Below are 26374 nucleotides of genomic sequence, written 5' to 3'. Positions count from 1 at the left end.
AACTCATATAAGCGCCAGCACAAGGCCAACGCATCCAGAGCGCCGTGACGGAAATTACCGTGCAGAGGGAACCTCTAGCTGACGACCATTTTCCGATTCGGGGGCGGATGTGAGCTCATGGCGAGGAGTAGATGAGAGGCTTCGGGAGTCTGGGGTCGCTCGGCGGGAAAGTTGGGCCAATTCGCCGATGAGTCTGCATGTGACAAGGGTGAGTAGGGGATGGAAAAGAATCCGGGGGGGTTGGAACTGACTTTCGGTGCTCATCGTACCACTCGTCATTCGAAGAGCGGATGTGCTTAATCTGTTCCTGAATGCTTGCCATCTACGCAGAAAACGATTAGTTTTTGTACGGATAAGTTTTCATGTAAATGGATGAAAAAAGGGCAAATATGAGGAGTAGGTCTTCAAACGGGGATCTCCCACCGTTCCCTCAATCGATGAACCAAGGTCAAGGTCCTCACCTTCTGCGGCTGGACCTCCCCCTTCAGCAGTTTCGTCACCCTCTTCTGCCGACGCCCATTTGCTGGCTGCTAGCCCAGACGAGGAGCTCTTGTCGTTGGAAGCCTTCAATGCAGCCAGTTCGGCCTCGAGCTCACGGACCCGGCGACGGCTGCCGGAAATTGCTGCGTCGACGTCGCCCAGTTGGTTGAGCAGTTGCATGTTCTTGTCAATTTGCTCACCAAGGTCACGTTCACCGGCGGCGAGTTTCTCTTCCATGGCCTTGGCGTTGGCCCGATATTCTTCCAGCTCTTCGCTAGAATTGGTGTGCTTCGTCTTCAGTGCCTCATACTCTTCGCGGTATTGAGAAAGCTGCTTCAAGGCAGAGTCCAACTCCGATTTGCTGCTACTCGAGGTCGCAGCGGATTTCTGCAGCTCTTCGACCTGGGTGATGGCGGCATCATGCTTCTTGCCGAGCTCGATGTGGGCAGCCTGAATCCTGGAAATCTCGGCAGCGTGCTTTTCCTGGAGCTCACGCGAAGCAGAAACAGCCGTTTCTTGAGCCGTAGCATGTGTCTTCTCCGAAGCGGTGAGCTTTTGCTCGAGCTCTGCAATGGTAGCCTTCAAGCCATCGAGTACAGACGTATCCAGATTAGCCGCCTTGGCCTGAGAAAGCTGTTCGTTGACATTAGCTAGAGCAGCTTGGTGAGCCTTCGTGAGTTCATCGATCTTGGCATTGTGCGATGCCTCAAGTTGGTCTTTCACCCCAGCCACCTTGGCCTCCTGGAGGGTAAGGAGCTCCTCGATAGCCTTTCCGTGTTCGGCATCAGCGTCAGCTGCCTTGGAGGTCTGGATAGCCTGAAGCTCATTCTGCAGCTTGGTCTTGGTCTGCTCGAAGCCCTTCTGGAGCTCAACAAGTTGCTTGGCGTGAGATTCCTGCTCGGTCTTGCTCGAAGCCCGCAGTGCCTCGATTTCAGCTTGCAACTTGGCCTCTGTCTCACCGAAATGCTTTTGCAACTCAGAGGTCTGCTTCTCACGCGATTCAGTGTGAGTGGCAACCTCCCCAGCATGGCGTTCCAAAGTCGACTTCAACTCGGCCTCAAGCGACTGAACTCGAGTGGCGTGGGTAGACTCGAGCTCCTTGATCTTGGAAACCAGATCGTCGTGCTTCTGCTGAAGCTCACCCAGAGCACCCTGGTTGGAACCAGAAGCCTCCTGCTTGACGCGCTCAAGTTCAGTAGCATGGTCGGCCTTCAGGGCCTGCAGTTCCTGGGCATGCTTCTCCGAAACAACAGTAGCTTGCGCGGTCTGCTCGTCCAGGAGTCGAGTAGCTTCAGCGGCCTTGTCTTCCAACGCCTTCATCTTGCTATCCTGCTCCTTCAGCTTGCTATCTTGTTGGGCATCCTTCGACTTGAACTGGCTCTCAACATCCTTCAAACTGCTGTACAACTGCTCAGCCTCGGCTTGTTTAGCCTGAACTTCGTGCTGCAGAGCCTTGATCTCACCCGATCCGGTCGACAGCAGGGTTTCCAGGGATTCGACCTTGTGGCGAAGAGCATCAATTTCCCTAATAGCATCCTCCTGAGCAGAAGCCTTGCCCTCCTCGAGTGCGGTGCGATAATCAGCAAGAGCCTTCTCGGATGCCTCGAACTTCTCTTGGACAGACTTAAGCTCAGCCTCGTGCGCAGCCTTCAGTTCCGAAATAGCACGTTCGTGCTCGCCCTGGGTGGCGGACTTGGCAGAATCCAACGACTCGCGAAGCTCCTGGAGCTGCTGGGAGTGCTCGGTGCCAGTCGACTCGGCGGCAGCCTTGGCGAGAGCAAGCTCCTTGGCGTGAGATGCGGAAAGAGAGCTCAATGCGCTGTCATGCTCTGCCTTCAGGTTCGCAACTGCGGCTTCGTGTGAAGCCTCCAGATCCTTCACCTTAGAGCTAAGGTCATTAGTAGCGCCATCCCGGGCCTCCTGGAGTTCGCCCTGGAGCCTCTCAAGGGTCTGCTTGAGATCGCTAATCTCCTTCTCCTTCTCGGTCAGCGAGCTTGTAGTCTGCTCCGACTGCTTACTAGCAGACTCGGCCTCGGCAAGCTTGGCTTCCAGCGAAGTAATTTGCATCTGTAACCCAGAAATGGAGGTATTGGCAGATTCCTTGGCGGCGTTGATCTCTTGATCCTTGGAAGTGCTCATCTTTTGGAATTCGTTGTTGAGATTATCGATCACTTGATCGCGGCCCTTCAGCTCGCGCTCAAGGCTATCGAGAGCCAGCGCCTTCTCCTCTTCTTGGCCGGCCTTCTGCGACTCGAGTTCGGACTTCAGGTTGTTGATCTGTTCCTCGAATGCCGTAGCCGCAACCTTGTAATCTGCGAGCTCCTTCTGGATGGCATCCAACTGAGCCTTATGGGTACCCTTGAGTTCTTCAAGAGCGATAGCCATCTCGTTATCGCCCGAGGCAGAAGCAGACTGCTTGGCCTCCTCCAATTCCCTCTGGGACTTTTCTTCAAGCTCCTTCCGTTGGGACTCCGCCTCCTCCAGGCGCACCTGTAGGGATTGAAGCTCATCCGCATGGGCAGAAGTCAGCTTCTCAAGCTCTGCCGCATGCTCCGCACGGGCGGACTCGGTAGCCTCACCATTCTTGGCGCCATCCTCTCCCGAGACAGATAGCTTGCTCAGCTTCTCGTTGACGGCTTCGAGCTCGGCCTTGAGGCTGGTAACGGTCTCCTCACTCTCCGTAAGCTTGGACTGGAGAGCCTGTAACTTCTCAGAGTCACCAGCAGGTCTGGTTGCGCTGGACAGAGTACTCAACCGCTTCTTAGGATCCGTCGCCGATGAAGTGGTTGGTCGAGTAGTAGTAGTAGACGCCGTCGAGGGCCGAGTCGCAGTCCGCGTCGCAGTAGTCGATGTAGCAGTCCTACTGGCGGGCGCAGTCGCAGAGGTGAGACGACCAACAGGTTTGCCAGTGGAAGTAGCGGTACGGGATGCGGTGGTGCTAGTAGCCGGCTTCTTCTCCAAACTTGAGCCAGCGACGCTCGATCTGCGGTCTAGCGTTGAGGACGTTTTCAAAGGGGCGCGAGTGGAAGCTGTGCCCGCCATAGACATGCGCTTAGCGGTGCTCGAGATCCCACGCTTTTCGTCGCCGGAGCTCGCAATCGACTGAGGCTTCTCATCCGCAGAGCTGCTGATGGACGGCCGGGACCGATGAGATGAGGATGTAGATGTGCTCAAAGGCTTCCGAGTGGCGGAAGTTGCCGTTGGGCGAGTCGGAGGCTTGCTTAGCGAGCTAGTAGAAGAAGTTGTGCCGCGCGTGGTCGAGGTCGCGGTCTTTGACGTGGCCGTTGAGGAGGAAGTGGGCCGTTTCGCGGTCGTCGAGCTCGACACTGGACGCTTGGATGCGGAAGTGGTGCTAGTGGCAGTTTTGGCCGGAGACACTGGGGCGTTTTCCTTGGATGCCTCGGGGCTGGACTTGCTGGCATCTTCGCTGCCCGAAAGCACCGTCGAATCTACCGGAGTAGCCGGGGGTGCGATTTCGACATCCGCGTCAACGGCAACCGGGACGGGGTCTTCGGTTGATGACATATTTATCAATTGGGGTATTTATGGTTGGCGAGGCGTAATTGTAGGCCGAAGGACAAATGGAGGCGCAAAAAATCAAATGTACAGAAAAGGGGTCTAGAAAGAAAAGAGATTAATTAGAACCTGACAAACAAAGACAAAAAGACCGAGTATCGAATTGGTTGCAATGCAGGATGTTCTCTTGAGCCCGAGCACAGCAACAGGGGGCCATGCATGGCTATAATCCTGTATCTCAAGCTCTCAAGCTCGGGACAACCGGGAATTGACAACCGCGGCAAACGCCATCCATTGTCTTCCGACATGGCAAATTGCAGCCGTGAGCGGATCCGAAGGGATACAATCGAAGAATAGGATACTTAAAGAGTATTTCGTGCGATATCGAGTGATTGGGTTCAAGAAAATTAAGGGTAGTACTTACGCGCCGCGCGCAGGTTGCTTCGGAAGCTTCAGGGGGGTTTGTCGAAGGAAAGATGGTCCTCAGCAAAATAGCTGACGTTCCACCAAACTTGTGACCGGGAAGAAAAGGAAAGTAACAAGAGTCACAAAGGGCGCAAAAGATGCTCGAACGAAGCAAAGGCAAAGAGGGAAAAGGAGAGAAGCGGGAAAAGTGAAAGCGGTGTCTCGGAGGAGGGGGAGGATCGTCGCTGCTCCATGCACGCGCACTGGTCTCAGAGTCGCCTTAACTATACTGTATACCCCTAAGGCTGAGCTGATACGAATTGCTCGATTTTCACCATGTTCCAGCTTAGCATCGAGTACATCGGGTGCATCGAGTGTACGGTCTTATAGTATCTATTGAAAACCAACTACGCTGCCATGTTAAAGGGAGGTGTCCAAGGTGCCGATCACATTTAAACTTTTCCCCAGATTCATTTGCTGCACGAGTAGTCACATAAGGTCTGCTGCATATCCCTAGATTCGCCTATATCGGGGTAACTATGCAATCCTATTTGGGTGCAAAATAAACGCGTGTGCGAGCCCCTGAAACGCACCCGACGCGCTTTTGTTTGACCAAAACAATCTCATCCATGGTTCACGCCTCTGCCCGAACCATCAGAACCATGGCCAAATCTGCATACTTGAGACCTCAGTTATTTGCCTGTGATGAATATTGATTCTTTTAATTATTCGTTATATAGAAGTATGATAAGTCAAAGACAAATAGACATGACTCGTCTAGTCCGTAGGGTATATTGCAGTTGAATCAATAAGAAAAACACGCCCGCAAACACAACAATGTAACTCCATTTGCTAAACATCCGACATGCTTAGGTGGGCGAAACATCAAATGTCCTCAAACCAAGGAAATTGATCGAGAACGCCATAATGACGAGCTTTGTTGGAAAGCTCCTTGGCCTGCGACCTTAGATCTCCAAGGCTCCGGCGAAGGAGTTGATGCCCCAGGTGACGCTTGATCAACACATACCGATTATCTCCTGGAATTACAATCAAGGTTAGCCCGTCGTGTACCACTAGAACGAGTAATAGGAAACACTCACCAGAGTATTGCTGCAGCCCATTGAGAAGCGTATCTTCTTCCTCTCGGGTCCATGTCTGCTCTTGTTGCAATCGAACGTGGATGATTTTGGACTCCTCGGTCGGCCTTCTCTGCTTGAGATCCTTGAGAATATGCCTCAACGGGATATGAATGGCTCGAGTCCAATCACACGCATTTTGAAACCCATCCTCCTTAATCAGGTATCGCGAGGCGACCACATCCTTAATCCGAAGACCGCATTGTATCAGCAAGAAAAGGGTATCCTGGAGTTGAGAACTTGCTGTATAACCCAATGTTCGATACACCTTGAAGCTGGAAGGGAGCAGATTGATGATTTTGGGTATAATGTGCGCTTGAAATTGATCGATTTGCCACGCGGTTGCCTCGTTTCCAGACTTCCACATCGCGGCGTCACTCAATCGCCAAAGTTCCACATATAACGAATCCTTGAGATTTCGGAGTTCCCTATGTAGATCGGATGATAAATAACTCTCCGCTACAACCTGTTTGTAGGTTTGTTGAAGCTCCGCAACGATATCTCGCGAATCATCCAAGACGTCTGGCATAGGGCGCGTGACATGCTTTCTGAACCTTTTTCTGTTTTCGAATATGGTTTCCCAATCATTCTTCAAATTAGATTCCTTGATCTCCTGGTCGAACCAGATTCGCAGATCACGGCGGTAGCTTCGGTCAGCCTCGGTTTCATTTTGTGTTTGAGAAAAGAACTGTGTTTCAGAGAGCTGATTATCAAGAAGCTCTTGAATGGAGCCTTGGGGACTCTTTTCAACTTGATTTTCATCTTGATCGGACATTTCATGATCGGATGGATTTTCAAACTGTTCAAAAAAATTTGGTGGAAGATTGCTTTTTGGCTGGGTTTGTGGAGGTGGTGGTGTCTCTGGGATAGAAGGGTTTGGGGAGTCAGGCGAGTCATTCTGGTCACTGTTCGCGTCGCGGTCACTGGAGAAGAGGTTCAAGTTTCCAGGTGAACGATCGCTGCCTAACTCCTCCGACTCGTCATTGACAATAAGCTCGTTGCTTTCGTCTTCGTCTGCGCTAGCCTCGTCTTCGCTCAACTCTGGAGCTTCATCCGGCTGCGCATCCTCCGCAGATGACCCGCCGTGGTCGTCTTCACCATGAGATAAATCGGGCCCAGGCGTCGAGCGGCGTTCATTGCGGCTTCTCAGGCCACTGCGAAGTGTTCTTTTGGGTGTTTCGGGTGCAACCTCGGGTTCAGGCTGAGGTTCAGGCGAAGGGGAGACTGGAAGATCGTAGACATTCGCGCGATGGGTGGTGTGTCTTCTTTTGGGCGCCTTGCTGGCAGTGCTCGTGCTGGCATCCGGGTTATTGACATTGTTGAGAACAGTCCATGGCTCGGTGCGGCGCGCCCTTCGCTTTTTGGGGGGGGCGCCATCACGTAAATTGAGGGTACGCCGCCGGGGAGCAAACGCTGCAAGGGAGGTGGAGAGCTGATAAACAGCTCGGGTGGAGACTCGGGCACGTCGTCATCCCGCTTTCCCCTCCAGCTTCCACGACCTCCCGCTTTCAAACTTCACCTTCAATATGAGTGCGGACGGTCGACCAGTTCGTGTCCTGCCGAAATTGGACCCTGGAGCTCCTCACAATTTCATCGCGCCCGTCAAGAGAATCCACGATGGCCAAGATGTGTCGGACTTCCTCTCCTCAAAAGCCTACACGGATATTATGACCTTTTTGCTCCAGTTGAACCGATCAATGTTCCCTACGAAAATTCCAGACGGTGCTGCTCAAACATGGCCGCTGGGCACCGATGCAGTGCAATTCTCCGCTCCCGTCCGACAGCTGCAGGGCCTCCTTTCGAAGCTCGAGGATATTGTAGAGGAGGTTCCGCCGGACACTGGGCCACGGCGATTTGGAAACATCAGCTTCAGGAAGTGGCATGAAGTTCTGGAGACCCGAGCTTCCGACTTGCTCAGGGAATTTCTGCCCGCAGAGCTCTTAGATATGCCCTCTGCCGATGCCGACGGTCCCACCGCAGAATCGGAGTTGAAGGCCTACTTCCTGGGCAGCTGGGGCAGTGGTCTGAGATTGGACTACGGTACCGGCCATGAGTTGAGCTTCATCGCCTTCCTGGCGGCAATTTGGAAACTTAATGGATTCCCTAAAGCCGACTTTGGAGTCGAGGAGAGAGCCATCGTACTTGGCGTGATAGAACCGTGAGAAAAGCCCGAGCAACTGAGAAATCCCGGAATGTTCTGACTTGTGGTACAGATACCTGGAACTCATCAGAACCCTGATCAGAACATACTCTCTTGAACCCGCTGGCTCCCATGGAGTCTGGGGACTTGACGATCACTCATTCGTTCCCTATATCCTGGGATCGGCTCAATTCTCACCGGCCATTAACGAATCCGACTTAACTCCAGAAGAGGGCTCATTGCCGGATGCACCCGATCCAGCCGGAATTACCAAGACAAATATTGTGGAACGAGAGAGGAAAACAAATTTATACTTCTCAGCCATTGGATTCATCTATGATGTCAAGAAAGGCCCATTCTGGGAACATAGTCCGATGCTGTATGACATTTCAGGGATTCGAGCTGGCTGGGGCAAGATAAATAAGGTAAGTCCCAGTGTGTCAATGTTACTGCATTATTTCAGCTGACAGATTTTTCCAGGGCATGGTAAAAATGTTCAGCGCAGAGGTTCTATCGAAATTCCCGGTCGTGCAGCATTTCCCATTCGGATCCCTTTTCAGCTTCGACCGTGACCCTAACGCTATTCCTCCCCCTACGACTGTTCACGCAACCTCTGGTCCACAGGGCCGCCCGGCCGTTCCAGATGCTGGCCACGGTCCTACAGCTCGGCCGAACGTAGACGCGGGGACCAAAGCACCGTGGGCAACCGCCGGGGCTGGCACTCGGGCACCCCCAATGGGACCAACAGCAGCACCATGGGCTACAGCAAGGCCGGGCCCCGGATCAACTATGACGCTACCGGATACTTCACAGATGCCTCCAGGTCCAATGGCCCCTACCAGAGCTCCCTGGGCAAGTACACAAGCTCCGCCGCCACCCGGCGGGGATGCGCCTACGAAGGCACCCTGGGCGAAATAAGACACGATAGTGATACCCAATCTAGCTCAAATGGCAGGAAAAAACTGCGCATGATGATTATTCAATGGTCCCATGTATTTCATAAATTTTAAAGCGCCCAAAAACAATTCTAACGCACCGGGGGTATCAAATGTATAAACAGTCTGCCGCATCGGCTTCCAACTACTCAGTGTCTGAGGAATAACCCACCAGCGCTGATGGTGGTGCTAGTGTTGTCGGGCCAGTGGCTGATTTCGGTGTGACGGTGACTGCTGTAGCTTCTTTCGAACAGCTGGCGTCGACCTTCGCGGTCGCCTCTGGACCAGTTGTAGAAGAAGGTTTCTTGCGTTTTATGCTCGGTCTCCAAATACTCTGCTCATCCCCAACGTCGTTGAGAAAAGGATCCACCGCTGCACGCGTGTTCCCCGTCAACTCATTCCGCAGGGAGGTCTTCCGTTGCGCGATCATATCAGTCGTCCGCGTTCGTGAAGCCACACGCTTGCTCTTGTCACGAAATTTCGACTCCGGGGACTCCCTTGCGATCTTCTTTTCGAACATGGGCCGAATTCGAGTCGCACGCGCCGCCGTAACTCCCACAGCAGTCGTCTGATCATCGCCAAAATCAACCATGCCCGCGCGTTGGCGGTCACCCTCGGTCTCATCAACGAGATCAATCCCAAGACTCATCTTGTCCTTCAAAGCTTCCCGATTCGCCTCCAACTTCTCAAGCCCCTTTCTCTCCGAGCGGAACGAGCGTCTCAGCCGCTTCGATTTCTCATAAGGATCATCCCAGTCACGACTCTGACGCTCCTGCAACTCCAAGATGCGGCTCGCCTCCGTTCGCGCTCGCTGCTTGTCCTCGACCTTCCCCTCCAGCTTCGCAAACGGATCCTTCTCAGCCGGGTCCTGCTGTGCAAAACCCGGTCGAATGGCAATTTCACCCGGTTGCAGTTCCTTGTTTTCTCCTGTGTCTCGTTTCCTTCCACCTTCCACCACGACGTAGGCCGTATTTTGCGGGTCTGTTCGGATCTCAATCCATCCTCCACATACGGTGTGCTTCATGCGGAAGCTGTAGATCGGAGTGGAGTGGTAGTTTCCGACTTTCTTCTTCTCGGCGTTGAAGCGGACGCCTTGGCCGATTATGGTCTCGTTCGGTTTGCATGTTGTGCACCATACCGCGAATGGCATCTCGAAGCGGACAATTAATGCGCCGGTGGTGTGTAGGTGGCGGGCGCGGGCGCCGAGGGGGTGTTTGCCGGCTAACTTGTTCGCAGACGTAAGGCCTTCTTGGTCCGGTGGGACATACCTGCCGAATCAGTCAGTAAAGGAAATCTCAAAGGAGTATGTATGAGGCTATCGCGACGAACCGTCCCATATCTGTTGTACATGTCAGCTTGTCTTTCTTGCGCGATGGTGGGGTTGCGACTTACTGAAGCCCTGCATCTTGGTGGGTGGCTGTCCTAGCTCAAATGTGTTATGCAAAACCAAGTGGATATGATGAGAATGACGACAGAGAACGATTTGGGCCCTGTAGGGACTATTGACAGCCCGCCCTTCTGAATCAGTGCGCTGCCTGCAGAGAACAAAATGTCTCAGAGCCGCGGAATCAGGCGTGGCACGCGGAGTTAACTAACGGGCATAAAAATGTAGCTTACTCAGCGTGTACAAAATCGAGCACAGTCACTGCGTGGTGAAACAAAATGTAATTCCTGATGTGAAAGGGACTGAAGTCGTTCGCAATTATCCAAGATCATTTACACTAGTAGAGCTCCGCCGTTTGACTCGATGACGCTGCCCGTGACGAACTGATCCTTCATCAAGTAGATATAGCTCTCTGCTAAATCCTCCGGTCTACCAACAGTGTTGGTGGTAGATCCATCCTTGAACATCTGCAGCATGACATCGAGTTGCTCCTTAGGGAACCCACTAAACAGCTCGGTGTATACCGCACCAGGCGAAACTACATTGACACGGATCGGTTTGAGGTCCAGAGCCAGTCCTCTAGCAAGGCCCTCTGCCGCAGAACTCACAGCAGTCGCGAGAGACCAGCCAGGGGCAGGCTTACGGCCACGCAAGCCTCCGGTCATGGTGAATGAGCTTGCTGGCGAGTTCTCCACGTACTTCTGAATGTACTTGGCCATGACGGCTGGTGCGATGAAGCGCACATTCATACCGGTCTGCACCACATCGGCTGTGATACCGGTGAGGGGAGGGAGCTGTAGAGCATCGCCGGCAGTGGTGACGACGTGGTTCAGCTTGACGGTACCGCCGACAGTAGCGGCCTGGAAAAGAGCCTCGAAGTTGGCGTCGAGGTTGGCGGCATCGGAAAGATCGCAGACGTGGGTGGTGATGGTCTGCTTTTGAGTCTGGGTCGGGTAGGCTTCCTTCAATCTCTCAACGGTCTTGTCCAGTTTGCTTTGCTTGGAGCTTGCGATGACCAGGTTGGCTCCGTGCTCGAGAGCGGCTTCGGCAACGCCGAATCCGATTCCGGAGGTTCCACCAAAAATCAGGACTCGCTGTCCCGCAAGTTTGTTGGTATATTTGAGAGATGGTGTGGCCATGTTGTATATCTGATTTTGTGTTATTCAAGGAATTGATCACATTTAATGAACTATCTGCTGGGGTCTGGCATCCATTTTATAAGTCGACGTTGAAGTCGGCGGAGATAAAAGTAGGTTGAGGCTAAGCTCCACGTTTAACTCCGTCGTGAGCCGGGTTTCTTCAAAAATCATTAATAATGTTCATTCCACCGGGGTCTTTGGTACATGTTATAGGACATGTCATTGGCCCACACATCACCCCACGCGGTTCTCATCCTGAACAATCTGCCCGCCGGACCAACAATTGCGCCGCTCGAACGTGCGGATGTTGTATAGCTTCGGAACGTTTCGATAGCAACAAAGAAGGTGCCCTCCAATTCGTGACCACCACCCTCAATTTTCTCTGCATGAATGAAGAAAAACTAGGATTCGATCCCAGGTTTACCACCTCGTGTGACGAGCGCTAAAATGAGGTTGAACGAGACGGTCAGAGTGAGCGTATCGTCCTCGAGAAGCTCATGAAGCGTGAACGCTGCATTGCCGATCGCGTAGCCACTTTCTGGAAAGCTCATCCTAAAAAGACATTCCAGGTCGTCACGTTTCATCAATGACTCTTGGTAATACGCAGACACTGAAGAGCTGGTTTAGTTGAAAGTTGGTCTAGTGGGCACATTTCCTTTCGTGGTAAATTGATTACAACTGAAGCAGGCCGTTAAAAGACCCAAAAGAGGATTCAGAGGTATCCGAGGGAGCCCCTCGGCCGAGAAAAGGGGTACTAAATATCGCTTCAAGGAATCCCAGGAAGTTTGAGTTAAGTTACTATTGGCAGAAAATTCCCGATGAACATTTCAAATGTGCACTGGCGTACATCTCACGTGTGTCTTGAGCCGTTCAGCAACGTAAGATGGCAATTTTGAAGATCAGATGGGATTCGTTCCTCGATAACTCACTCTTACGCATCCAAATATTATGCAATGGCTTGGGTTTACCGATGCAAAGGATTTCCGTCTGTCGGCTGGGAAGCACCGAGTTATTCCAAAAAAAGGTTATTGATTGCGTTCTCTGCCCCCCGTCTCCTTTGATTTTCAGCCTTATTCCGACGTTCTTCAGCCTGTTTCCGTTTCTCTTTTTCCTATCTCTGTGTCTCTTCTGCCTGCATAAAGAGAACATTATAAGCTAGGGAGCCTCTGTTGACCACCGAATTGAAGAAAGGAGAGGAGACGGCGATTGTTAGACACGGCACTTGGCTACATCTGTCGACCCACTTCGGGATTGTGCCTCGCGGCTTTGACATCATCGTTCTCCCCGGCCTCTGATCCCTCGTGCTGCCCGGCTCGTGGCCCTGGCGATCGTCCGATCGATCACTAGATCGGCCTGCCTGCGAATATGGAGCCGCGCTGATCTCACCAGCTTTACCACGTCAAAGCAATTCATTCGCCCGTCTTAGACAAGGGAACCGTGGATAGGATTCAATAGATCGATGGCATGCCTCTAGGCCATGCAATCTCATCATGGCCGATAATCACTTCGATTCTTTAAAGACCCTGGTCCCCGAGGTCCAGCGGAAATAAGAATCTCAAACACTTGCGCATAGTCATCATGGACATCCCCGACATCCCCGACAACCGACCGGCCCGGGGAAGCTCGTCGCTCTCGTACCCTTCCACCATCGTACTCGATGAGATTATCGACACCAAGTCCGAGTACATCAACCAACAGCTCGGCACACCACCCAATGAGCCTCGGGAGCAGTTTGACCCTGAGGAGCACAAGCCCCGGGACACGCTGGACCAACAATGGTGAGTGCGACAATCGCATCGGAAAGTGAGTGTGGCTAATGGATCAGTACCTCCCCACCCAACCATTACGACGCAGATGAGATCCGTTCTCAGACCTCGGACAAGTCACGGCATCGCAATTTCTACGTAAATGAGCTGCCTCTTCTTCAAGCGAAAAACCCTTACGATGGCTCCGAACAATTCAACCCAGTTAATGAGGAGATCGGAGACGGGTCCTTTGACCTCGTCGCTCCGTACGAGGGCGACGGAACTCCCCTACACTCCCTCGAGCGCCAAGCCGATACCATGTTCTGCTCTGAGCACATGTTGATGATCTTGACCAACCCGCGCTATCTGGCCCGTTTTCGCGATTTCCTTGTGGCGGAGCGCCCCATGTCCATTCCTGTGTTGACCTACTATCTCAATACCAGCAAGGCATTGAAGGCGCTCCAGTATGCCAATTCGCTTGTTCGGTTGTCGGTGGATGTCCCCACCGCCGGTGTCAAGAACGCAAAGCAACCGGTTGGCGATACTGCGAATTCGGCGCTCGAGACACGTGTGCAGGATGCATTGGAAGCCTTGACTGCGGAGGAATTGCCGGCGTTCATCACTTCCACTTGCATCAGTATAACTAGCAAGGTCGTTGAAGAGCGTGTGCGAGGCACTCTCCCAGAAAAGTTCCAAGGCACATCCGACGCCCTCGCGGAGGTGTTCTGCTTGACAGACCCGTCCCGCCCCGATAACCCCATTATCTTCGCGTCCGGAGGTAACTGCATCAATTTGCTAGATATCTCGAATTGAAGCTGACATGGTATTTAGAATTCCACCGAACCACACAATACGGCATGGACTATGTGCTCGGCCGAAACTGCCGTTTCTTACAGGGCCCCAAGACCAACCCAAACAGTGTTCGACGTATTCGCGAAGGAATTCAAGACGGACGCCACCACTCCGAGCTTTTCCTCAACTACCGCCGCGACGGCACACCTTTCATGAACCTTCTCCAGTGTGCCCCTCTGTGCGACAGCCACGGCAAAATCCGCTACTTCATTGGAGCGCAAATTGACGTCTCAGGTCTGGCCATGGACAGCGCAGAAATGGGCTCACTCCGAGAATTGAAGGCGCGCAAAGAGAACCCCGAAAACGAATCAGAATGGAAGAAAGAAAAGACCGAGTTTCAGCAGCTGGGTGAACTGTTCAGTCCGCGCGAGCTGCAAAACGTTCATGCGCACGGAGGTAACCTCTTCCAGCCTGTCCTTGACGATATCAATCCGAACAATAGCCGCCTCTATATCCCAGGCAGTGCCGACCATGAATTCGAGCCTCGAATGAGCGTCAAGACGTCTTCACCCAGCGCATCCCTCACGGGAGTCTACAAACACTATCTCCTCGTTCGCCCATACCCCTCTCTCCGAGTCCTCTTCACCTCTCCCTCTCTTCAGATTCCCGGTATGCTGCAATCGTCATTCCTCTCCCGCATCGGCGACACCGGTGAAAAGCGCGACAGCATTCTCCACGCCATGATAGCAGGTCGCAGTGTTACAGCCCGCATCAAGTGGGTAACCCGTTTCAACAGCGGAGAGGGACGTTATCGCTGGATCCACTGCACACCACTACTGGCCAACAACGGAGAGGTCGGTGTGTGGATGGTGGTTGTTATTGATGACGATGATGAGCATTCTGTGCACTGGAAAGGAAACTGGCCCAGCCACTAAATCTTTTGATCTTGAGAACTTTTCACGTTCTTGTATATTGTATGATACTGATGGCGTTATTGCACTTGGCATGGAGTTCTGGAAGGAAATACGAATACTTCTGGATTCAGTTCTGCGTAAACTACATTCAATCTTGTTGATAAACCTCATTCAATCTTGGTGATAAATAGCATTAGATTCATCCACTTGTATAAGTGCGCAAATGACGACGTAACAGATGCGGTAATGAATGCTACGATCAGAGAGAGCGCACGTTGTTTGGGAGAGAGCTAGAGTGAGTTCAGTTTAAACCTGGAAAAGAAATACTGTAGCACCCGTCAGTTCGCACATATTCTTCATGATTGCTTCGAATAGCCAATATTTACTTGAGGAAATCTAAGCTAGAAACTACCCCCTCCCAAGATCCCAGCAGCCATCGAAGTATCCGAACTAGGAAAGTATCTGCCGACAGTATTCTTCAGGAAGCAATTCCCACCTTGCCCGCCGTCAAATGAAGCCGTCAGGTTGGCAGCATATACAACGGCTCTGCAGGGTGACTCATCTGGTGCTGCGGTATTAAAGTCTATGCAGTCCGCAATGCATTCTTTCAACGTATATGCAGTCGTTGGGATGCTCAAATCGGTGACTGTCTCGTTGCCGTATGCCGAATTCTCCCCATTGGGCCAGTCGACGCTGCATAGCAATGTGAAAATCGAGTCATCCGATCCTTGAATCGTCGTTAGGTTCTGCCCGGGACATGGGTTTGCTGCTAACCCTGTTGTGCCCGAGGTAACGGGTGCCGAGGAAGTTGTTGATGCGGTGGCAATTGTAGTGGTGCCGGATGCAGACGATGTTATGGGCAATGCAGATGATATTATGGGTAATGAAGATGATGTTATGGGTAATGAAGTTGCGGTGATCGTGCCAGTGTTGCTCGATAACGTCGTACTAGGATTGGTATTGCTGAACACACGACGGTCAGATCCGGGCAATTGTTCAAATGCAAGACGAAGAAAAGAAACTTACCTTCCACTTGTTGGAGACGCGCCGTCTCGATTTCGAACGGCCAATGCTCCTCCAATTCCTCCACCGACGGCGCCACCAATCACTAATACTATAACCACTAGTAAAATCCAGAAAGTTGGAGGTTGTAGTCCACATATCGAGCCTTTTCGCAGTCCATTGTTGGCTGTGGTCTCCTCAAGTCTCCCAAAACCTCTACCTGGACCGGACACCCAAATTGGAGCATCGCAGTTGTATACGACCTCCTTCCCATTTTCAGGAACAACTTCGAGATTTCCGTAACCCCTTCCCGCCTCCGATTGAGAGTCACCCTGTAGCCCACTGTGGCTTCTTCTGGCTTCCATTACATATCCCGGGATGACTTCAAGATCTCCATAACTTTTATGACTGTCGTATTCGAATGGGTAAGGGGTTTCGGATTTCTCCATGTCAAGAATTCCAAGTTCAAAGACAGGCCTGCGGCCATTAAGATTATGAGCTCAATGGACCACGCGGATTCAAGTGGTAGAGAGATAAAGAGTGAAAAATTAAAACCGAATCGAAACTTGCATGTATAAGTATTCAAAAGAGACAGTAGGTAGCAAGTGAGAAAAACGTAGTCGGGTATGAGCTTGAGGATACCAAAAGGCCCAGTATGGCAAGTATCGTGTCCAACATATTAATAGCAATAAGATTAGCCACCCCCATTTAGCTAGAGGTTTCTGTTTCGTTTTATCTATGACAGGGTCGTTCGCGAGCGCTACATTCGTTCATCCGATTGGCCCGGCGCGTGGGTTTGGCGCCCGAGGCTGAAGTTAACCGATCATCCCTCCGCATACCGCTGAAATTCTACGGCCCCTGCAGCACACGAAACTGTTCTTGCTCCGGTAAACAAAATGAATGTTCATTCCAAGCACAGGGATATATTGCCAACACATGCTAGAGCTCTACTGAGGGTGGCAATCCTATAACTGAAACAACGAAATAAGTGTTGATTGTGACAGCAATACACTTTAACTATATTGATGCACCATGCCATATGGAAAGGGAAGTGAAATTGAAGGACAACTGACTCCCCCTGGAGGCCAGTACAAAAGGTTGACAATTCACGGACCCAAGACTGATCATACTTGCGTTAGTGAAGGGGTTGAATGTGTACAATCCGGAACCTACCAGCAGTGTTGCGCTCACGATCGGATCATCTCTCCAAGAATATTCAGCCAGCCGAGGGCAAGCATTTTACGGCAAAATGCTTGCCTGGACAAATGCTGAAGTTGTCTAGTGAGGAGATCGGCCGCATCGCAAGACCAACAAGACAGGACTATACTATTTCGCATATCCCATTTTGAGTAAATAATGGGTCCACATAACCCAACCAGGGCAAAATTTTTATTCGATAGTACGCTCTTCGACTACCCACTCGCCTATGCCATCATGAGGAGCCCGTATCTCGAATTCAGCCGCACAATCCTCTTCCTCTCTCGCGTATCTAGGCTTCACGTCTCGGAAGTCACGTAGATTCTCACCAGTCTTGAGTATGACACGTTTCAGCTTTGAAGTGGAGAGTCTGTGACATAGCAAAACCTCGACGAATTCATTGGCGGTGATTTTGGTGAGAGTTGGTTCGATGTTTCCCCGGTGAATATCAAGCCCAACGTGAAACCTCAGCTCACGAAGATTAGCAAATCCTCTCGCAAGGACCGCTATGATATTTACGGGCTAAATTCAAAAAGTTAGATCTTTGAGCAAGGATTTGATGTGTCATGGAGTAAACTCACCCATTCATCTTCTCGGCGAATATCGATCTCCAGAAACTCGAGTCCAGTGCACATTCTGTCGAGGAACTCAAGATCCTCTAGGTCCAGTAAATGCCGTTTCCTCTCTCTATTTTCGGTGGCATGGAAAGTGAGTTTTTTGAGATTTGAATGGTGGACAATTGCTTCGAGAGACGGCCAGCATTGTTTCACAGCGAGCACCTCAAGGGTGTCAAAAGACAGCAAAAAGTCATTCAATTCCGGACAAATGTGCATTTCTAGACTGCTGTAGGCGTAAATTTCGAACCTTGACAAATTCCGCGTATAGCCATTGATTTGCTGCAGAAAAGAATGACTCGGTACCGGGCCCAAAGCAAGAGATTTCAAGCTAGCCCAAGGAAATTTATTTTCCCAAAGCTTCCATTCTTCCGAACCAACGTGGTAGTCACTTAAAGCGAGACTTTGAATGGGAGGGAAAAAGTCGGACTCGCCTAAAGCAAGGGACTCAATTCTTGTAACTGGTTCGGGTAGAGGACTGCCTCCCCTGGGCCCTCTACTTCGGTAAAAGTCAAGACCAACGGATAGATCCTTTAGGTTCGGGTAAGCAAAGAAAAGTTCATGAAGAGCCAGTGAAGGTTTCCCAATCTCCATTCCACGTGAATAAACACGAACGCGAGTGTTCAAACTTTGAACACATGGTACCTGGCGTTCTACTTGCGTACTACCTCGCTCGCCAAGTAAATGAACGGCAACAGAATTCTCGTGTTTGCAAAGCGCGTCTATTACATCCACAGACAACGGAAATGCTTCCTTCAGACTTCAAAGGCACATTAGCAAACCTAGGGAGGGATCATGGCCAGCGTAGGGGATCTCACCAGAGACTTTCAAGGTTCGATAAGGCCTCGATCAATCGGACCAGAACCGTTTGAGAATCACCGTAAGGCCTAAAGAGTTTTGGGATATCCCTTGAGTACCTTTCTTGCCCCAACTCAACAACGCGGACAAATCTTCGCAGTCGCTCATTTGGCCCATTTAGAAGGCGTGAAAGAAGGCTGGATTCGCCTGAGTTATTTTTAGTACGAGCTTGGTCTTTGATCCAATGTGCTAGACGACGTCTGCCTCTCGGCTTTGGTCTTGATGTGCGGAGAATGATCGACCTGTACAAGACAGGTGACGCCAAAGCGTTAAAAGACTTGCATACTTGACACACGTTTCTCAAGTCATGTCGGGTATCCAGCTGAACGATCAGGTACAATGAACATCACGGTCATGTCGAAACTCACAGTTTGGAAAACGAGGTACCATATCTCAGGGCCCAATGTGGACATGTTGATACGGATTCTCCTTTTTGAAGCCTGCGAAAGGAAAGAAATACTCCACCACAAAGAGAGAAAAAGACCTTGACGGAGACGTGTTTTCCTCGGCGTGAAACAAAAAATTAATTCATGGACTAATCCACTTACCCCGCAGTGGCTGTGCAGAGCGGCTCGTCATCCAGGGATAAATCTGTTCATTGGATCAAGACACTTTGAAGCATGTGGATACTGAAGGTGAAGGTTGATTAAATGTAAAGTCAGTGAGGTAATTTCATCCTTGTGTCCAGCATTTTTATTGTTCGACACCTTTGCAGTCTATTTAGCCCTGGCCTTGCGGGTGCTACTCTTTTATTTTTCTTTGTCCTCGTGATGTCATTTTCTTGGTTGATATTTGTTCATTTCAGGTGATAGTTTCCGTGGATTGGCAGAAGTCAAGTATACCTCATATTTGACCAGCCCTCGTAGAACCCAAACGCTACTCTTCGATAATATTCTGTGTCCATTCTTTGTTCAAAGCTCCAATTAACCATATCGTGGGGCCTTTGATAGAGAATAAAAGGTTTTACGTTCTTCATGAGTGCGATTCGAAGTATGGAGGAAGATGATAGTTAGGCTTCCTCGCGTTCTGCAGGATCCGGGAGTGCAGAATATCCAGCGTCAGGCTTTTTTAAGTTATATTACTCGGCCCCTGAGCCTTTTTCTTGGCAGTATTTCACTGGAAGACGTGCGCGTTGCGCCCATCGACCTTGAAATAGAGGACAGTACAACAATATTCGAAATTGGCTTCCATACTTTATGAAGAGAAACTTCCACAAACCATAACGCGAAATGCATTGTGAAACTGCTTAAGCCAGATATAGCTAGACTGAACGTCATCCATGTGCGTCACAGTGGAAATATAACATATGCAATTATATACACAAAGATAATGTCTGCCAGGTTATGAATGGTATCCTGCAATAAAAGAATATAATTCGTCTTCAACTTCAGATTCAGTTGAAATTACACAGGCAGACAATCAGATAGCTCCTTCGACAAGGTTCCAATCCCACGACAAGTAACTCAAACTTCGCCCAGGTTCTGTTTTTCACCAGAGCTTTTCTCAGAGACCTCACCGAAAGCCTTCTCTCCATCAAAAATCAACGCAACTTCTTCCAAACTGTAACCCTTGGTTTCGGGGAAGCAGAAATAGACAAGCGCAAACTCAGCAGCAATCACACAGCAGTAAACAATGTAGTACTTCCAGCTGATTGCATCCATTGCAATGGGGTTCGCATAACCATTGAATAGAATAACACATGTCGACGCTATTTGCATGATATTAGTTCCTTTCGCACGGAGATGCGTAGGAAGTACTTCAGTGATATAGACCCAGGGCGGCCCGTTCAGACCGGCGTTATAGAAGAGCTGATACATAAATATCATGACGATAACGCCAGTGCCCAGACCAGTGTCATGAAAGCCTCTTTGTTGGTTGATTGCGGACAGAATTGTCCATATCACGTAGCAAGCCAACATTCCTATTGTCGAAATGAGGAATAACCGTCGCCGACCGGCAGCTTCCATAAATGAGGATAGGATGATCGAGACTCCAAAGTTGAAAACTGCTAGTCCTCCGTTGATTCGGAGCTGTTGGGGATCCGAGGTGAAGCCAATCGAGTTGAGAATAAGGTGTAGGTAATATGCGATCAGACCGTTACCCGAGAGCTGCATCATGCAAGGGACTGTAATGATGATCAAAAGGCGATGTAGGTTGCCCCGCGTACTAAGGAATTTTCGATAGCCAGACTTAGTTTCCTTCGAGGCCTGGATTGTCAAGATAATCTGTTGCATCTCGAAGTCTACTAGAGGCGAGTTCTCGTCTCCACCAGCGTGATACTTCGTTAAGACTTTTCGGGCTTCGTCATACCGATCTTTCTGCACGAGGTAACGCGGCGACTCAGGAAGAAGGTAGACAAAGAGGACCTGCAACAGAGGAAAAAATCCCTGAAGGAGGGAGGGAATGCGCCAAGCCCATGAAATATTAGGGCCCATAAAGTAGGTTCCGTATGTGATCCATGCAGCGAGCAATGACCCAAGGTACCATAGGTTGTTGTAGTAGCCGACTAACACAGGTCGATGTGTCGGATACGCTAATTCACTGACTAGCATCGGCGACGCTTCGACAGCAATTAAACCACCGAATCCAATCACCATACGTGAGACCAAAAACATAGCATAGTTCTGGGCGGCACATTGAAGAATGGCTCCTATGACTAGGAGTGCCGATCCGATGAAGATAGGGAACCGTCGGCCGGTGTGATCACAGAGCCAAGGAGCAATTGGAAAAGCGAGGATCTGACCAAATATCACGCCATTGGAAAGTGAGCCCAAGCGGGTACCGGTTGGATTGCCAAAGGAGGTTTGCCACTGTGACATCGACTGCAGACCGTTGAGCATAGATCCATCATAACCATTGGTGGTCGATGATAGATAGGGAATGACCATCCCAAGATTGAGGAGTAAAAGATGGCGCTGCTTGTACCACGGTTTTTCGGTATTTGGCAAGACACGTTGAAGGTTCCATTCACTAGGGATATCAACGGGACGGTCGTGAACCTCAGTCGTTGGCTTCTCGTCGTGGGGAGCCATCTTGATCACGGGGTCTACCTGTTGAATATGCAAGGTAGGAAGATTTTTAACGCGTCGACGAAAGCTGAGATTGCCGTGATTCTGAACCTTTTATATCAGCTTTCCATCACATACATCCGTGATTCCGCAAGGGAGATGGCACTGAGGCTTGAATGGCTTGACTCGACTCTGGGGTTTGGTCTTCCATTTTGTGCTACAGGCTATACATAGCAAAGGACTAGCCTAATCACGTATTCGAAAGCCTGAACACCCCTGAACCTTTTTCGTGGGACGTATTAGCACGGGCCACTTGTGATGAGCCGACGATATGACTGCCGGATTAGTCTCCAAATCCAGACTAGTGTCAGCTCTCGACCAAGCCGAGATGGTTTGCCCCGCACCGGAATATGTGTCCCCAGTCTGGGGAAGAGAAAAAAGGAGGAACTGGAGACTTCGTCAAAGGGCGTGGCGAATAAAATCAAAATTTTCCATATTGACAGCCTGTGACTAACCAGATTGGGAGAGGGCAAACTTGTCATGCGTGCACCAAGACTAAAGCAGTGGAATAAGCATCACGAGGCGGTCTTTGCGCTTCTCCGAAACTCCGCTGAACTTTAATTACCGTTTGTGGCCAGGCCTCTGCTCTTTGAATGATCCATGAAACCTGCCAGGTGCGAGACTGTGCTTCAACCCTTATGGAGACGTCAAACCTGTCTTAGATACAATCAAATGCCTCCCTTTCGGACAACCAGGAATCCCTGATCTCACATGTTGACTGGCGAGGACCCCAGAAATGAAGACGTTTTTGTGAATGTGCGACCTACCCTCGGATGCAAGCATGCCGCCATGGAAGGACGAAGTGCAATAATACCCGAGCCTCATCAAAATCCTTTGTGCCGCCTGTCGCGGAGTTTCTCTACATTCCCTCCACGTCTTGAAGTAAATGCCTAGAAAGGCATCATTTGTTAACGGGGATTCGGTTAAAGGTGATTAATCAAGCGACAGATTTGATTTCGCTAGTATGGCTGTCCTGAGATGGATCAAAGATCTGGAAACATTAATCCAGGCGAAGCATCCATCTCAGGTGGTCCTGTTAATGGTTCATATTTCTACGTCGCAGTCTATCTTTCGGTGTCATTGGGTCATGCGTGGTTGACCAGCAGACGCCTCATTGGAAACCCTTTTTCATCAATGTTGATGAGGCTCTCAAGTGGCCTGTTTCGGATGAACAAGAGATTTAACAGCAGCTCTATCTCCTATCTCTGTTTTAGTAAATCAAATTTAAACCCCACATACCTATATTCCTCGAGCTTGAGCTCCATGCGCCTGACGTCCTCAGTCAGAGCACCTTCTTCAAAGAAGTGTATATTTTTACACCTCCGCTAAGAAAAAGGAGATATTAGTGAACGTATAAAATCTTTTGATTGAATGATTGAATGCTTTGCGCGCAATGGAATTCCCCATGTGGTACCTAAGTAGTCGGATTTCTTCAAACTGGAGCATGTTTCCTTTCCGCATAGGAGCGTATGGGCAATTTTCTGTGTAGGAGCGGCGCGATAAAAACGTAATGATTTTTCTGGGCTATTGTATATCTAATGACAATGTTTCGGTCAGTAGGAGGATGAAAAGCGTATATGAAAGCATCGGCGCGTTTACATTCACTGTTCATATGAAGACCGCCATGAAGATGCGTGGGACATGAAGCAGAAAATAAACTAGATCTGTTCCAAATCCCAACATTAAGCTGCTTGTCCACACCCAACAAAGACACAACATACGACATTACTCTCAAAATAGAATATTTCGACTGGATGCACTTCAGCTGTTCATTTATTTGCAAGCGCTGCTGGAGGTAAGGGTAATTAATTTTAGGTATATTATTTCACCCGTTGCTTACTCAGAGTGTACCGAGAAATAATCCATGGGATAGAGTATATATTCCGAATTACACCTAACATGCATTCCTGGTGAGCAAAGGTTTCTAGGTGGATACAATTTTGCCCGCGATTTTGGTTCCACTCCAATAGGCCGAGTCCGATACTCCGCGAGGCAGGCTTATCTTGTTGGGAAAATGACCCGAAAAAAATTGCTTTTCAAGAGATGCATAGCTCAACTAACGTAAATGTACGGTCGCCTTGAAAAGTTTTGTGGTCTGTGGACTTAAAGTTCGGTCATTTTGCTTTCTTTCTTTCTTCTTTCATTTTCTTTTAACATCGCTTCACACTCTACTTTTGTACAATGTCGGAGATCCATATTGACGACGTGCTCTCAGAGCTCACCTTAAACGAGAAGGTTGAATTACTCTCAGGTATATCACCATCGCTAGTTCGAAATTGTACTGTTTACTAAATAAAAAGGAATCGATGGCTGGCACACAGCAGCAATCCCGCGACTCGGGATCCCCTCAGTTCGTATGTCAGATGGACCAAATGGTGTCCGTGGAACGCGTTTTTTCAACGGGGTTCCTGCAGCCTGCCTACCTTGCGCCACGGCACTAGGTGCTTCGTTTGATACTGAGCTTATTTTCTCCCTGGGAAAGCTTCTTGGCCTAGAATGCAGAGCAAAGGGGGCACATGTCCTTCTTGGCCCGACGATCAATATCCAACGAGGCCCGCTTGGTGGTCGCGGATTTGAATCATTCTCAGAAGATCCACTACTTTCTGGCTCCTTGGCTGCCAGCTATTGTTTGGGTGTACAGAGCGAAAATGTGATTGCGACACCAAAGCACCTCGTATGCAATGATCAGGAGCATGAGCGTGTTGCTGTTAGTGCCCTTGTCACTGAGCGCGCTTTAAGGGAGATATATCTGCTTCCCTTTCAGCTAGCCCTTGCTGGCGCTAACCCTGGAGCGTTGATGACTTCATACAACAAAGTCAATGGATGCCATGCCAGCGAGAGTCCTGAACTCCTTCAGGATGTTGTTCGGAAAGAATGGAATTATAAAGGACTTATCGTGAGCGATTGGTTTGTTACGTCTCTTGATTAAAGTGATATTAGCTGATTTGAACAGGTTCGGTACATACAGTGGATCTGAGGCTGTCAATGCCGGACTGGATCTTGAAATGCCCGGTCCATCTCGATTCCGCGGGGCGGGCTTGGTGCATGCCGTCACATCCAACAAAGTCTCCGAGCGGACTATCAATGAACGTGTACGCACCATTTTAGAGATGGTCAAACAAGCAGTCAGGTCGGAAATCCCTGAAAATGCACCAGAGGTTGAACGAAATCTTCCCGAGGATAAAGCATTGCTCCGCAGAGCAGCCTCTGAGTCAATCGTTCTTCTCAAAAACAATGATCAGATTCTTCCTCTAAATCCTAATAAAAAAACACTTGTGATTGGGCCTAATGCCAACATTGCAGCATATTGTGGCGGAGGCTCTGCGGCCTTACCAGCATATTATTCCATCACGCCCCTGGAAGGAATTAGGGACAGATGTACCAAGGATGTCACCTTCTCACAAGGAGTGTACGGCCACAAAGAGTTACCACTCCTAGGCGACCAACTCAAAACCAAAGATGGTCAGATCGGATATACTTTCAGCGTATTTACTGAGCCCTCCTCTAACAAGAACAGAAAAGCAGTGGATATCCTGCATATGAAGAGCAGTTCATGCTTTTTGATGGACTATAAGCATCCAGAAATCCACTCAGACATCTACTATATCACCATGGAAGGTATCTTTGAGCCAACTGAGAGTGGTATCTATGACTTCGGTCTTACGGTAGCCGGTACCGGAGAGCTTTTCATTGACGGGAGGAAGTTGATCGACAACAAGATCAATCAGAGACAGGGAACATCGTTCTTTGGCATCGGGACTCCAGAAGAGCGCGGCTCTCGATACTTAAAAGCAAAACAACAGTACAAGGTTCTTGTCGACTACGGTACAGCCCCAACTTCTAATCTGAAATTACACGGAGTTGTATCATTTGGTCCAGGAGGACTGAGGGTAGGGTGTTGCAAACGGATTGACATAGAATCTTCTATCCAAGACGCTGTCGACCTGGCCGCTACAGCTGACCAGGTGGTTATCTGTGTTGGCCTCAGTAGTGAATGGGAAAGTGAAGGGTTTGACCGTCCACATATGAACCTCCCGCCAATGTCGGATGAGCTAGTTGAGAGAGTCCTCACGGTTCATCCAAATGCTGTGATTGTTGTGCAAAGTGGCACGCCAGTGAAAATGCCATGGGTTCGGGATGCGAAATCTCTTCTCCATGCGTGGTATGGTGGAAACGAAACGGGTAATGGAATTGCAGATGTCATCTTCGGAGACGTGAATCCAGTGAGTATGAAAGATGTATAGGAAACATCAGCTGACTTTATCTTTAAGTCTGGTAAACTTCCTCTCAGCTTCCCAGAAGTCATTGAGCAAAACCCAACGTACTTGTCCTTTCGCTCAGAAGGAGGAAGGGTACTGTATGGCGAGGACATCTACGTCGGTTATCGCTACTATGAAAAGGTCAAGGTGAAGCCTCTCTTCGCCTTCGGTTACGGTCTATCCTACACAGAGTTCCGTCTTACCGGGCTTGCTATTTCACAGCCCTTGAAAGCCCTGAACAGAATCAAGGGGGAAGTACTGAAAGTGTCAGTCTCAGTGGAGAATATTGGGCCCTATAGTGGCGCAGAGACTGTTCAGATATTCATATCACCACCTTCCAGCGCCAGTATTTCGCGCCCTGTGAGAGAGCTCAAGGGGTTCAAAAAGCTCGAACTGCAACAGGGAGAGAAACTGGAAGTCGTGATTGTTATTCCAGTGGCGCTGGCGACTAGTTTCTGGGACGAGACGCAGTCTGCCTGGGTTAGTGAAGCCGGAGAGTATCGGATCACTGCGGTCGGCACTGGTGAGCAGAACTACCTCTCGACCGGGTTTGAGATTTCTCATACTAGAGAATGGAATGGTTTGCTTGGACTTGTCGATTGAATCGAATATTAGCACGTTAAATATAAACAAAAGCTTCTCGGGTCACAAAATATTGCAACTTAAGCGCAGGTAAACCTAGATAGTTCAATCCTTACCCACATTATTTTCGAAAGGCCTAGCTAATTTTGCATCCACTCATTTTTCTGTTCCAGCAACAGAACGTATTCTCCGTGGTATTAGTATCAGG

General features: G+C 49.9%; 10 protein-coding genes across 10 annotated transcripts; 3 read left to right on the top strand and 7 right to left on the bottom strand.

Moving 5' to 3' along the window:
• Positions 1-54: 54 nt before the first annotated feature.
• N7498_002620 (M protein repeat protein) lies at positions 55-4005 on the bottom strand (the record flags this gene model as incomplete). Its single annotated transcript, XM_058449682.1, has 3 exons — positions 55-193; positions 252-322; positions 424-4005. 3 exons carry the CDS (start codon positions 4003-4005, stop codon positions 55-57), a joined length of 3792 nt encoding a protein of 1263 aa, XP_058312026.1.
• Positions 4006-5286: 1281 nt separating this feature from the next.
• Positions 5287-7009, bottom strand: N7498_002619 (uncharacterized protein; the record flags this gene model as incomplete). The annotated part of the gene is made up of 3 exons (XM_058449681.1): positions 5287-5438; positions 5502-6950; positions 6979-7009. 3 exons carry the CDS (start codon positions 7007-7009, stop codon positions 5287-5289), a joined length of 1632 nt encoding a protein of 543 aa, XP_058312025.1.
• Positions 7010-7063: 54 nt separating this feature from the next.
• Positions 7064-8595, top strand: N7498_002618 (serine/threonine-protein phosphatase 2A activator; the record flags this gene model as incomplete). The annotated part of the gene is made up of 3 exons (XM_058449680.1): positions 7064-7695; positions 7751-8102; positions 8158-8595. The coding sequence occupies 3 exons, from the start codon at positions 7064-7066 to the stop codon at positions 8593-8595; spliced, it is 1422 nt and encodes a 473-aa protein (XP_058312024.1).
• A 162-nt stretch (positions 8596-8757) lies between these two features.
• N7498_002617 (Saf4/Yju2 family protein) lies at positions 8758-10017 on the bottom strand (the record flags this gene model as incomplete). Its single annotated transcript, XM_058449679.1, has 3 exons — positions 8758-9880; positions 9942-9951; positions 10005-10017. 3 exons carry the CDS (start codon positions 10015-10017, stop codon positions 8758-8760), a joined length of 1146 nt encoding a protein of 381 aa, XP_058312023.1.
• Positions 10018-10328: 311 nt separating this feature from the next.
• On the bottom strand, positions 10329-11135 carry N7498_002616 (oxidoreductase, short chain dehydrogenase/reductase family; the record flags this gene model as incomplete). Its single annotated transcript, XM_058449678.1, has 1 exon — positions 10329-11135. The coding sequence occupies one exon, from the start codon at positions 11133-11135 to the stop codon at positions 10329-10331; it is 807 nt and encodes a 268-aa protein (XP_058312022.1).
• Positions 11136-12713: 1578 nt separating this feature from the next.
• N7498_002615 (PAS-associated C-terminal) lies at positions 12714-14607 on the top strand (the record flags this gene model as incomplete). The annotated part of the gene is made up of 3 exons (XM_058449677.1): positions 12714-12913; positions 12961-13658; positions 13712-14607. 3 exons carry the CDS (start codon positions 12714-12716, stop codon positions 14605-14607), a joined length of 1794 nt encoding a protein of 597 aa, XP_058312021.1.
• Positions 14608-14987: 380 nt separating this feature from the next.
• On the bottom strand, positions 14988-16037 carry N7498_002614 (uncharacterized protein; the record flags this gene model as incomplete). Its single annotated transcript, XM_058449676.1, has 2 exons — positions 14988-15549; positions 15613-16037. The coding sequence occupies 2 exons, from the start codon at positions 16035-16037 to the stop codon at positions 14988-14990; spliced, it is 987 nt and encodes a 328-aa protein (XP_058312020.1).
• Positions 16038-16977: 940 nt separating this feature from the next.
• Positions 16978-17618, bottom strand: N7498_002613 (uncharacterized protein; the record flags this gene model as incomplete). Its single annotated transcript, XM_058449675.1, has 2 exons — positions 16978-17307; positions 17367-17618. The coding sequence occupies 2 exons, from the start codon at positions 17616-17618 to the stop codon at positions 16978-16980; spliced, it is 582 nt and encodes a 193-aa protein (XP_058312019.1).
• A 2102-nt stretch (positions 17619-19720) lies between these two features.
• Positions 19721-21289, bottom strand: N7498_002612 (sugar porter family MFS transporter; the record flags this gene model as incomplete). The annotated part of the gene is made up of 1 exon (XM_058449674.1): positions 19721-21289. The coding sequence occupies one exon, from the start codon at positions 21287-21289 to the stop codon at positions 19721-19723; it is 1569 nt and encodes a 522-aa protein (XP_058312018.1).
• A 2217-nt stretch (positions 21290-23506) lies between these two features.
• N7498_002611 (beta-glucosidase) lies at positions 23507-26187 on the top strand (the record flags this gene model as incomplete). The annotated part of the gene is made up of 4 exons (XM_058449673.1): positions 23507-23576; positions 23626-24232; positions 24279-25548; positions 25597-26187. 4 exons carry the CDS (start codon positions 23507-23509, stop codon positions 26185-26187), a joined length of 2538 nt encoding a protein of 845 aa, XP_058312017.1.
• Between the last annotated feature and the right edge of the window lie 187 nt (positions 26188-26374).

The sequence above is a fragment of the Penicillium cinerascens genome (genome assembly GCF_028974065.1).
Source record: "Penicillium cinerascens strain IBT 15544 chromosome Unknown contig_1_segment0_segment0, whole genome shotgun sequence".
NCBI lineage: Eukaryota > Fungi > Ascomycota > Eurotiomycetes > Eurotiales > Aspergillaceae > Penicillium > Penicillium cinerascens.
Note: the sequence above shows the minus strand (reverse complement) of the source record. Positions and strands in the feature narration are given on the sequence as shown.